This window comes from Sinocyclocheilus anshuiensis, unplaced genomic scaffold, assembly GCF_001515605.1.
Source record: "Sinocyclocheilus anshuiensis isolate Anshui unplaced genomic scaffold, SAMN03320099.WGS_v1.1 scaffold85, whole genome shotgun sequence".
NCBI lineage: Eukaryota > Metazoa > Chordata > Actinopteri > Cypriniformes > Cyprinidae > Sinocyclocheilus > Sinocyclocheilus anshuiensis.
In genome coordinates, this window is record NW_015536800.1 from 3919657 (window position 1) to 3933047 (window position 13391).

At 36.1% G+C, this 13391-nt stretch overlaps 1 protein-coding gene across 1 annotated transcript in view; it reads left to right on the top strand.

Moving 5' to 3' along the window:
* LOC107656592 (zeta-sarcoglycan-like) overlaps positions 1-8969 on the top strand; it is a 269237-nt gene extending 260268 nt beyond the window's left edge. The window contains exon 8 of the mRNA XM_016444488.1: positions 8772-8969. Coding sequence (XP_016299974.1) covers positions 8772-8969 — 198 coding nt within the window. The remainder of the gene's footprint in view (positions 1-8771) is intronic.
* Positions 8970-13391: the final 4422 nt, after the last annotated feature.

The window sequence follows — 13391 nt, forward strand, 5'->3', positions numbered from 1 at the left end:
TATATATATATATATTGACCTCAAACTTTTGAATCGCAGTGTGTATATAGATTAAATTAGATTAGACAACATCTAAATAAAAATGTTCAACATAAGAGGCTAATTCAATGATTTCACAACCATATAAAAAACAGTGCCATGCAAATATCCTCATGATTACCCCAGCAAAGCCCTCAACTAGATCAGTTTCCATTACGACTACACACCATCACATCATCACCATGCATGAAATTAAGTACCTACTTTGTTGTTGCGCTTGTGTTGCATGGCAGCTGTGGAGCCTATTAAAACCCCCATTCTCTCCACCTGAACACTCCCTCTCACTTCAGCCAGCCAATGAGGCAGTGGATATAGATACATATGGTGCTGACAAGCCGAGGAGACAGGGGAGCTGAAGCAGGCATAAGTAAGCTAATGTTTCATTTGTTTGTGCAAAGCTCCAATATGGTGTCCATTTGAGACCAGCCCTTAAGCCCATGCATCTTAATAAAGCCACTAGGGTGTGTGATAGGGACAAAGTAACGAGAGAAACGCTCCTAAACTAGCACCGCCGCCAAATCAGACTCATCTATCAGCGGACAAATCTATCAGAAGCCCCGTGGTGCGGTAGAGATCCTACGAGGTTAATAATCCAACAACCAAATTACTGCCAGCGGTTTGTTTTGCCCCTGGGTTGTTTCTGCGTGATGGTGGCGAGGTTTTATTTTCTATTATTCTGGAGTATGGAGTCCCATGGCACTTCTCTCTGCCGTGCTTAGAGGTGCTTTTTCTAAAGTGTGGCTCTAAAAAAGCAGGGTGGAAATGTAGTTTTTGGAGCGTTTTTATCTGTGCCAACTCCATTTGGGTTTATCCGTCTGTTGCTCTCCTTTCAGAAGTATTTTGTCAGTAATATACAATTCTCATGTTAGCCATATGGTTGTTTGTAAAAAATATAAATGTTTTTGATGTCACATTATATTCTAATCAGCACAAGTGACTGTAGGAATTATCCATTAAGAGAAGAAAAGCAAGGCCTTTGTGGATTCTCTGAAGTTCCAGTGATGTATGTGGTTTTCTAAAGTATAGAGAAAAATATTCTGTGTGAAACTTGAAAAAGTTTCTTCTATGGCATCAGACTTTAAACCCTCCTGTTTTGGTGCTGTAATCTTTATTTTAAGACTCAAACCATATCCCATGGAAGTATGTGAATGTAAACACCTTTTTGAAGTGTGTTAGAATGCAATTCATAATGCAACACTCCGTAAACATTAAACGCAACACAAGTGCACATTAGCAGGCATTAGAAATTAAATCGTTCTGCAGTATAGTTTGTTTGTACGTTTAGGTCAACTACTGTGATGACGGCGCAATGTTTTGCTCCTGGTGGGCATGTTATATAAAGTTTGTTGAACTTTTGAAAAGTTTATAGCTGGCTACCTAAATGATAACACATCTGGTTTAAAGGTACATTGTGTAACTTTTGGCACTCTAATGGTATGTGTCTTGCAGAATATCATTGTAGCTGGAGCTAGACAGATCTAAAATAGTCAGAATATAAACACTTATTATGTAACAGAATTTTAATTTTAGTGAGTTATCCCTTTAAATATGCACAAACAAGCCAAGATATGCAATCTATCTATCTAAATATAATTTATCAGATTTTCTATATTTTATAAATTAAATAATATTTCATTTATTTATTAAATATAGTTCATTAAAAATCAGAATTGCAGTCGAATCTAATGTATTCTAATTGCAATTGTATTATTATTATTATTAGTAGTAGTAGTAGTAGTAGTAGTAGTAGTAGTAGCATTTAATCAAATTATAAAAAATATAATAAATCACCAATAATCATTATATCTATGTTGTTGTTGATATTGTTGTTATATAGCAACAATTACAATACTAAAATTTATGGCTGTTTTTTTTCCCCCCTTTGCTTTCAAATGCACTTGCAAAGATTTAGTTTGTGTAGAGTAGCATTTACGGCGAACTGTGAAAAGATCACAACGCTTCACGAGATTACATATTTACAGTATATAATTGCAACTTAGTCTTTGTGATTTCATAATCAAGGTAAACCATATTGTGTTCTCAGGCATTGTTAGAATTAAAAAAAAAAAAGTAACCGGCCAACTGTTTCATATTCTCTCCAGTGCTGATTTTTACTCGCATACGGTACTTGGCATGTGTTGATTTTAGGCCCTTTATATGTATACATATTGACTGGTTAATTGCTTAATTGGCCATATTTATCATGTGGCTTGTGGTCTAAACATTATCATTACTGTGTGACGCTTTAGCCTCTGTACCTGACCAGTATGCAGCCCCAGCTCCATAAACTTTTATTTTTGAAAGCTCAACTATCATTTTATATTAGTAAATCCAGAAGTAAATGAAACGTGCAGCAACTTCACGCTCGAAATGTGTGATTGTCACGGTCATAGAGACAAGAACAAAAGAGATTGAGATCGGAGATCTCAGCAATCTGTCTGCGTTTTATAGCTTGCGAATCCACTCATCTCCAGACCGTAATGGAGTGTGTGGTACACACCAATGACCTCATGACATCTGATGGGTCACCTGTATGTGTTTCTATCCCCCAGCCTTCATTTACCCCTTCCCATCCTCCCCAGCTTTAGCTGTCTTCTCCTTCCTCGACCTGTTCTCTTTCATTTGCTTCTTCTCTCCTCCAGCTTTGACATGGGAGAAATCATGCATGAAAAAATGTTTGGACTGACTATAATTGGCCTTCCCTACACATGTAAACATGCAAGTTTCCGCACACACATTCCCTGATAGTGGTTCCAGAACTGAAAGAGGTTTGTAAACAACACACCAACTGTTTTTTTTTTTTTTTATCCCATGGTTGACTGACAGTAATTCATACAGACACTTTCATTTGGGGCGGGTGCTGTCTTTAATCCTTTCATAAGATGACCTAAATGACTTCCGTTCCGACTTCTCTCCCTTGTCTCTATCTCTCTCTTGCTCCCCCTGGACGGCCCCCCATCCCTCTCTCTCATAGTGTCTCTCAGTAGGGGTCGTGATAGCTGTCAGCAGGTGGTGTCATTAGCCATGCCACATCTCAGAAAATTCCAGAATTCCGTCTCTTGGCAGAAAACGGCAGAGTGTTTAAAATGGAATTGGATTTGAGGGTCCGTTTTGGGCCAAGGCGGCACTCACCGGTATTAGGTGACACAATGCATGAGGACATGTCGGCTAACCGCATGCCAAATTAGAATTTCAGTAATTTGGCAGTGAAGGGGATGAAGTGATAAAAACATTTAGAGGACAAATAATATGTCCTTAAAGAGAACTGAGACAGAAGGACATGTAACAAAAGGGACGAAGGCTTGGGGCGGCACTTTTAGCAAAATAAAGAATCGAGATTGTGATTAATATAGTTAATCATGAAGTACCAGTGATGACATTTCATTTAAGTTCCGTTTGCATCAAACATTTCTGTTTATTTTTATATTGGTTAGTAGTATTGTAACCAATCACAGGCGCACAGTCGCCCCAAAAAGTATTTGGATACTTTTGGACACTTAAAAATGTCTGAATTTATTGCATTAGATACAAATAACAAGTGGCACCTGCAAATAAATGTTGCTATAGAGCTTTTCTCAGAATTAATTGCACATTTTAGAGCCTTTTTATCAATTGTTTTTAACCAACTGGTCTTAAGGTCATTTGTTTGTGGATGTATGATGGAGTGATGCACCAAAATTTTGGCAACCGAAAACATTTATCTGAAGCAGAGTAAATACATTTTGATTTTGGGGGCCAAAATTTTTTACCAAAACAGTGATGTTTAATTAGGCATGTGTTGACTGTTTCAGCATCTATTTCTCGATCTTCATTTGAATTAAACGTTATCAATTAATCCTAAAATCAATCTTTTAGTCTATGCTGTTTTCAGTTGATGCATCAAAAAAAAAAAAAAAATCACCATGCATTATTTGTAGGGTGTCTGCCATCCAATAATCGCAATAAACTCTGTTCTTTGTTACTGTGGATATGAAACTAAATCTCAGCTTTCAAATTCTGTCAATTTTATCACGAAATTCAAACAATAAATAACATTTTGGTGTTTTTTAATGTGACGGACAGTAACAGACTGCTGTAACAAGAAAATAAACATCATGTTGAAAAAAAAAAGTAAAACGTACTGAAATATGTCATGTAATTGCTGTAACTCTAGAAAGGAGCAATTTGTTGAACAAATGCACTATATTACATACTCATGTATTCACTATACTTACATATTATTATTTCATAATTCTACAGCCCTACTAAAAAGGAAACGGAATCCAATATGTTTCGATATGGATTAATAGTGCATCCAAAATAAAAGAAGGCATGAATCATCCGTAGAAGGAATATTAGCTATGTGCAATACTTTATGGATCATAAAGTTACTGTAGATGCTTGTCAACCGTTTCAGGGTAATTGCAGATGTGAAAGTGCAATGTTCTGCATTACTCAAGTGGCCTTCAGGTAGGCTATGTTTTAACCTGTAAACTGCAAAGTGTTCTGAAAAATCTTAGAAAGCATTACTGGATGTAGACATTGACCCCTCCTTACATTTCAATTAACCTTTTTTTGTTCTGTTTCTATATGCCTCTCTATTTTTTCTTTCTTTTTTTTTCTCCCAAAGGTCCATTGCCTATTCTGAACAAATATGTTTGCATTGATTTATCCACCAAGCATTTTCCTTTTCATTGATCCTGATGATATGTGCTAGTCCTCATACAAATTGTCCTGATCTTACTCCACTTAGATGAACAAACATATAGCATTCTTAAAATGTATTTGTTCATATTTAATGGTGGTTGTTTGAGCACTACATTACTCAATTTGCATTCAACTCTAAAGAGATCTATCAAATACGACAGTTCATCTGAGGACTGTGTGCGCATGTCGATTGTATAAAAATCAAGTTCACTTTATAAAAGTGTTATATTAAAGTTTGCAGGGCACTTGGAGAGAGCAAAATTAAAAACTGACGCAGCAAAAGGCGAGAGAAACAAACAATGAGAAACAAAGTGAGAGACTGATAGGGAAAGTGGCTGTGCGCTGTCCTGCTGACAGCAAAGCATCATGGGGCTTGTTTGTGCAAATGTTTATAGAGATATGCCCTGTCAACACCTCAGATACCATTACTTACAGTAATTAGTTCTTCCTTGTTGGCGTTTTCTCTCTCTCTTCCTCCTTTGTTTTTGTCACTCTCCCACAGCGTGTGAGTTATGGTAAAGATTATTTGGCCTTTCCTAGCTGTCAGAGCCAACAGACTTTTTGGAACTGATAAATACATGAATCAACATATTTATAAATCATAGGGCAAACAGGCTTTTAATGAAATGTAGTTTATGTCCCTGGTGATATTCTCTCTCCAGGACCATATCTGGGAATTAAATTTGTGTCCTTCAGGAGGAATTAATGTGCCAGGATTGTGTCGTGTTGTATCATAATCTTACACATCCAGTGTTTTTAGTATCATATTGCATCTTAGATGTTTCTTCAAGTTTGGGCATTTGTATGTCCCTGGGCATACTTTTAAGTAAACCGAACTTACTAAACCTAAACGTTTTGTTTTTAACACACCTTCAGGAGTTATTTGTAATACTTTTATATACATGCATAATGTATATGTGTTTTCTTTTGTTTTACCTGGGGAAAATCGATGAAAACAGTAGGCGCGTTTCCATTACAGATTTGCGCAAAACTTTGCTGATATTTTATAAATGTCGATAAAAAAGTATTGCGGAATGACGGCGTTTCCATTAACCAATGTTATGCAACTAAAACGTAAACTTTTGCCACTCGTGATAAGTCATGACAACGTATTTTGGTGGGATTTTAACGTATTCTGGCTATATTTATTCAAAGGAGGCGTATGCGTGTATCGCATGTATGCGCAGACGTGTGCAGTGTAAATTGTCTAAGCATTAATGGTAGGAAAGCCCCTTATACTGGAGAGCGGCCACGTATGAAGTGTTTCTTGGAGGTTATAGTACATTGAAGAATGATCGTATGACTTTTTACATATGCCATGTGACCTGTAAATGTGAAAAAAAAAAAACATTTCCATTGCAGTTGTGCGAATTATTCTTTTTTCGCATTGCCTGAAAAACCACCTCATGCGAGTGTAAAAACGTATTTGCGATATATGGGCGTTTTTGCAAAATTTACGCGTTTCCATTAGGCGTATTTTTCAATTTGCAATTTCAGTTTAATAGGTAATCTAAATTAATCACATTAATTGCTAATTAATTGCACATCAATTTGGACCCCAATAGATTAAAGTCATAATTGTGTTAAAGTGAGAAAAACAATGAATAGACATAACAAAAAGTAGATTTAGATGAAATATTTTGAGTAAACTTAGAATTTGCATCTGAAGTGACATATATTCACACAGACTGGTCAGAGGTAGCATGAATGCATTTACACTGCAATTAGGAATGCATAAATAATTATATGAGATGAATGAGTTTGAAAAACATTAATATTGGTACAGTATATGAAATTATTTTCTTAAAAAAAAAAAGCTATCACATTTTAGTATGAAACTAAAGCCACCAATAGGTGGCAAGCCATTGTCTTAATGAGTGAGCCATTCAGTGAAGATTGAATGATTAATTGAATGATTCACTGAATCATTGACTCACTTGATTCTTTCAAAGACATGGATTCTTAACAAAACAAAGTTGTGCATTGCTCAGAAAGGCACACAACAGTTCTCCTGAGACTTGTTTGGAACTATTTTTCAAAAACAGCCAGTACTGACAATATTAACATTGTTTATTGAACTGTTGTTTAAAATGAGTATCACATTTGCAATCAGGCATATATTCAGAGGCAAAAATCATTCTTGCTCATTTGATATCACTTTTATTTTATTTATTTTGTTATGACTTTCAGAAAGAAATGAGAGATGTGACAGAATTCTCCTTTGATGCATATATACATCACACACCTTCATATTCTGATAAAAAAAAAAAAGGCTACTTTTCACCTTTTGGCCAAGAACCGGCCACTGAGTATCTTTCAAAGATCTGATGCCTACGGTGGCCGAGAAGTGCAAAACAAATCACAATTCTGAAAACAAAATAACAAATTACAAACGCAAATGCAAATCTAAAAAACAAAATAACAAGTCAGAAAACACCACAACAATTAAATGAGATATACAGCTCTCTGCTTGCAGCGTATCAGTCACGCTCATCAGGAAAGTGAGTGAAACACACACAAACACACATTTTTATCAAATAATACATCATTAATAGCGGTTCACTTGTCTGATTTGGTACGATTGCGTTTATATCAGCAGTGAACCAAACCGGAGTTTACGTGAACCGTACCCCAGACCACCCTTTTTAAGCAGACCCGGGTACGGTTTGTGGGTGCACACCCGAGTTCAGAAAACATCGTTTAAATCATCCAAACGAACCGAACTCTGACATCAATCGAACCCCGGTAAGCACCAAAAGTGCTAGTGTGAAAGCACCCTTAATGCTGTTTGATATAACTCAATTCCAGTTTAATTTTCCTAATAAAAAGACTGTTCATCCCATTTGCTCAAATAGCAAAAGAAAATTGCCACGATAGTGTTTTCACGACTTATAAAAAAAAAGAGAGAGAGAGAGAGAGGCTGAATGGCAGTCAGAAGAGAGAACTATGTCAAATTTACCATCACTCCCATAGACACTGTATTAGAAACACCCTCCCGTTAGCGTTAACTAGTTTTTTGTAATCTGATTCAAAGGTAATATAAGTACAGTGTTGTAAATGTACATGCATTTTTTATTCCATAGTAAGGACAATTCATACAATACATTTAAACTGTGTTACTTTAAGACCATCTCCGAACTTTCTACCACTACTCTGCTGTTCTTCCTGTATACCTTGATTGACAGATGTCTAGTCCAGTCAGCGGTAAGTAATCTATTCTCACACCAACGGCGCTGTCTCAAACTATTCCTACCTCTTCCGGTTTGTCTGATTTGCCGTTGTGTTTTCTGACTTGTTATTTTGTTTTCGGATTTGTCATTGTGTTTTCTGACTTGTTATAATGTTTTCGGAATTGTTGTTGTGTTTTCTGAATTGTTATTTTGTTTGTTTTTTATTTGCATTTGCGTTTGTAATTTGTTATTTTGTTTTCGGATTTGTCATTGTGTTTTCTGACTTGTTATAATGTTTTCGGAATTGTTGTTGTGTTTTCTGAATTGTTATTTTGTTTGTTTTTTATTTGCATTTGCGTTTGTAATTTGTTATTTTGTTTTCAGAATTGTGATTGCCACCGTAGATGCCACTAACCTTGCAAACTTTACCAAATACAGTGTTTCCAGGCAGATTGGTAAAACAAAAAAAACTGTGAATCTTAACTTCTGGAAGCTGTGTAAAGCCAGCCATTGAGTTTGGAGCTTGCAAAACTGGAAAAGTACTGGCCTTTTTGTGCAATAAGCATCAGCTAGTCAGTGAACAGATTGTGGGGGTCCTCTGAAGCTGGAAAAGGGTGTTGAGGAGATACTAAGCAACACACACATGCACACAGAACTGGTCAGAGTGATGTGTCTTTCAGGACAACATTGTTTAACTGTGTATGGCTCACATAATGATGCAGCCTTTCATCAGTGTGTTATTTTTATAGGAGCAAATACAACTTAATCCTAAATTACTGTTATTATGTTTATTTATCTGAAGTCTTTGATTATAATGTCTGTCTTCTCGTATTCTTTACTCTTCCCCTTTTCTCTCCTTGCCTCTCCTCCTCTCAGATCTTTCTAAACGCAAACTCAATCCGTCTTGGAAATCTTCCACACGGGAGCGTGGATCCTTTGCTCGGTCCAGGGACCACGTACCTCAAACAGACTGTGTACGAGGTGTGCGTATGTCCCAGCGGCAAGCTGTATCTGTCTCCTGCAGAGAGCTCATCCACCTGCCAGACCACCAACAGTGTGTGTCTCTGGAGCTGAGAAAGGTGGGTGTCAAAAAGTTTTGCCAGTGGACAAGACATTTCTTGGGGGAATACAAAAGTTTTGCAAGTAAATGCAAAGTTTCTTAGGAAAAAGCATTGAAAATATTTATGCAAATGCAATTTTTCATTCCATCTCATTCTTTTCCATCATCATGTGCCTTTATTTTTCACAGCACAATCTCTAAACCACTTAGTGGTTCCTTCACATTTTCCAGACTCTTGCAGCATTACAAGTAGCATGAGTTACGTTATCAGATTACTTTTTTTTTATCTGTCTGTCTGTCTGTCTGTCTGTCTGGCTGTCTGGCTGTCTATCTGTCTGCTCTGGCTAGTTATCTATTGTAAAAGCTTATGCATATCTGTATGTATGTGTGTCAGTGTGTCTGTCTGTTTAGCTAGCTAGCTGTCTATCATGAAAGCATCTCTCTCTCTCTCTCTCTCTCTCTCTCTCTCTCTCTCTCAGTCAGTCTAGCTATGTAGCTAGCTAGCTGTCTATCTATCATAAAGACATATATCTGTCTGTGTTTCTGTCTGTCTGTCAGTCAGTCAGTCAGTCAGTCTGCCTGTCTAGATAGTTAGCTAGCTTTTTATCATAAAAGCATCTGTCTGTCAGTCAGTCAGTCTGCCTGTCTAGCTAGTTAGCTAGCTACCTTTTTTATCATAAAAGCATCTGTCTGTCTGTCTGTCAGTCAGTCAGCCTGCTTGTCTAGCTATTTAGCTAGCTTTATCATAAAAACATCCATCTGTCTGTCTGTCTGTATAGCTATCTACTGTAGCAAGCTAACTGTCTATCATTAAAGCATCTGTCTTTCTATCTAGCAGTCAGACTGTCCGTCTAGATATCTAGATAGCTAGCTTTCTATCATAAAGAGCTTCTGTCTGTCTGTATGTGTGTCTGTCTGTCCATCTGTCAATCTGTCTGTCAGTCTACAGTATCTGTCTGTCCATCCCCATTTCTTTCACACATTGACCATGCATCACTCTTTCCCTTTTTTGTCATTTTCATTGTCTTCCTCTTTCTCTTGTCTATTCTCTTCATCTTTCAATGTATCCTCTTTCCTATCTTCCTCTTCCCCTTTGTCCTCTCAAGTTGAAATCAGGAAACATTAGGCGTATCTTGGCTCGGTTGAAGCTGCATCTTCCCAATCTGTAAATGGAGCAGAAACTCTCTTTTTTCTTCTAATTTTTTTTTTGTGTGTGTTTTGTTCCTCTTTTTTTTTTTTTTGTATGAGCGTCTGACTCAGTGGAGGATTGCGAATGTGTGCCGGGACGCTGGACTGCACTCGTGAATGAGCACACACACGGCGACCTGCAAACGAGCGTGTGTTTTTCTAAAGAAGATACAAAGGTGCCTTTGCTACTGTTAGTAAAGCACATCACATGCTACTCTCCCTCCACGTGCAGTAAGGCTAAACTCCGCTAGGAAAACTGACCGAACGAACCCTCTCTTCTCTTTTAGTTCTTGGGTCAAAAAGACACTACGATAAACAGAAAATAAAACAAAAAATTACTTTCCTCTTGGATGTTTCTTTTTGAAAAAAAGCACAAGATTATGCCATGTATATAACAACATAAATAAATAATAATAAAAAGAGAAAGTTTATTTTAAGAATTTTGTATTCAAGAATGCTTGATAACAGTTATTTTTTATTGTTTAGGTCTCATGGACATGTTTTAATATTGTTTTTTTTTTCTTCTTTTTATTCTCCTTTTATTAATACTCTTTATCTGTTATCAACCGAATTCAACTGTTGGATTGTGTTTAGGTCCTAACTAAGATTGACCCTGCCAGTCAAAAATAGGTGCTGTAATCTTTTCCCAACTCTATGGTATGTTTTTTATTTAATTTACTTTTGTGTGTGTGTCTTTTTTATTCCCTCCACATGATGTAGTGTAAAAATCAATACTGCAAGCTTATTATTATTCATCATTGTTACATTATTTACTGTTTTCAGTGTTTCGGGCCATGGACCACTGCACTTGGGTAAATTAAAATATGATTTAGAGCGTTGTTTCTGCAAAACTAAATTTCAGAGTGAATGAAAAGTAAACTGCCAATGTGGAATAACCTTTCATAGTGTTCTGTAGGGAAACGTTTTTTTGACCCATTTGGAATTATTTGCATTTGGAAAAATGTATTAATTCAAGAATAGCTCCTAAAATAGAATTTCATAGTAATAAATTAGGTGGTAATTAAAAACAGTTCTAATAAATAAGCAACATGCACAAATTTAGGAGCCATTCATGTAAACATCTAATTCCAAAGAGGTCATTACACTTATTGTACAGCAGTAATCCAATAACACTTGTGTTTATGGCTGTCATCAACCTCATTATGACACATGGAACATTGTCGTTTGAGAATTTTGACAGCAGTTTTCTTCACTTGCGAGAGACATAACAAAGTATGTTTGGCAATAGGAGATAAAAGGTGAAAAATAAAGTGATCACGCCTGTAATAACTGAAGTATACCTCTAAGTTAAAAAATTCAACTTTGAGTTTTGGATGACAAAAGTCTGGAAAGAAGATATCCACATATGCCCTCATAAATGTTCAAAATATGGAGCAACCTGGATAGCAAACTCTAGAGTAACACAGAACGGGCTAATGTCAGTAGACTGAGGTGCGTAGCATCAAAATAACTGTTTATTTATTTGTGTGTTTACGTTCTGTAGGAGAGAAGATTTCTTAAGTGAAAACAAAGATATATTTTCTTATAAATTCTATGCAATGTGTTTGTAAGATTGCTGTGAGGTTGGGAAATTATTCAGTTATATAAGAGGTCAAAAATAATGTCCTAGATTTTCTTTTCATCATAACTCCAGTATTATAACACTCAAATTAAACTGGCTCATGAAATGAGTTTGAAAATAATAAAAAATAAACATGAAATGATGAACACATGCAAATATGTTTGTCTGGGATATTAAATATCTTTATTTGGGAGATGAAACCCAAGCACTGTCTTTCTCTTCGTTCGCTTCCCATGTTATTTTTCACCAATTTTAGAGTCCATGGGGAGTTGATTTATTTTCTGTGAAGAAAAGTAAGGACATATGTTGCTACATCTCCCTGTCTCTGTCTTTTTATTTCTTTATTTTCAGTCCATTTTCTATCAATGTTTGACTAGAATGGGTAGAGGCAGGCAGAGGCAGTCTTTGAGGCTTTCGAATCAAATTTACCATGAAATAGAACATCTTCATAAAAGGATGAGGTCAGTGCTTTGGTTAGGACTTACTCCTCTGGCACCTTTACTCTCATTTGGAAAAGCAGAGAGGTCTTATAAAGCTCATGAACTCTGGGAGAGAAGCTAAACATCTTCCATCTTCCAGATCTTCCAGGAGAGTGAGGGCCATAAAAAAACTAGTCATTCTTCACTGTATTTTGTGCTCATAAATTTTGGCCCACTAACGTGTTTTGAGTGTAAAACAAACACCCTTCAGGGTTTTTTGCTTGTTTGTTTTTTTTTTTTTCAAACACATGTACTTTTTTTTTCGGTCATTGCACTTTATTTACCCTTTACAGTATGTGTTTTGAAATGAGATTTGAAGGTGAAATATGATTAAATCTGTTTCCAAGGGCTTTGAAAACAAACTTTGTTGAGTCTTGAGATACAGGTTCATTACAAATCCAGTGTGAATTTCATACTTATTGTTTAATGCCATCTGTACTACAGTGTTTGGATTTTGAAAATTATTAAATTAAAAAAAAATAGCTTTCCTAAATAATGAATGTTTATGAGACTTCTCATTGACATTCAGAAGGGAGAAACACGTTGAATAAAGAGTTGAGAAGTAGACGGACAGCTCACAACCCACAGGAGGCAAATTACTGAAATCAAATGCGCAAACACACGCACAAACACTACAGTTTTCACCGTATTACTGTTCTTTCTTTCTTTCTTTCTTTCTTTCCTTCCTTCCTTGTATTTTCAAGGTCATTTCCACCTTTGTTTTTTCAGTCTTGTTTTCAGTGAACTCACACCCTGAGACTTCAACGTGGACAAAAATGAGTGTGAATGGTGGACTTACAGTCTTTACAATGGCACACACTGTATAACGGTCCTATGTCATCTCTTTTTTCACAGCTCACACCTCGCAAAATAGAGATTTCTTCAATAGAGATTGTCTACTAAAAGTACATTTTTCAGCTGAACAATCATGTCGTTAAACAACATGTACAATGCACTGGACACGCTGCACTTCTATCCCTCAGATCCTTGTTTTAATTAAAAATTAAAAATGTAAAAATTAAATAGATTTCATTTTAAAGAGGCATTTACAGTTGAGTCACTATTGCATGTGGTTTTTCAGTAGAAAAACTGTGACGTGTTTGCAAACCACCTTCAGTTCAGTTTAACCTGTAAAGTCATTGTTATTTTTTTTTTCCAGAGCAAACTCACCTTCTTTCTATGTAAAT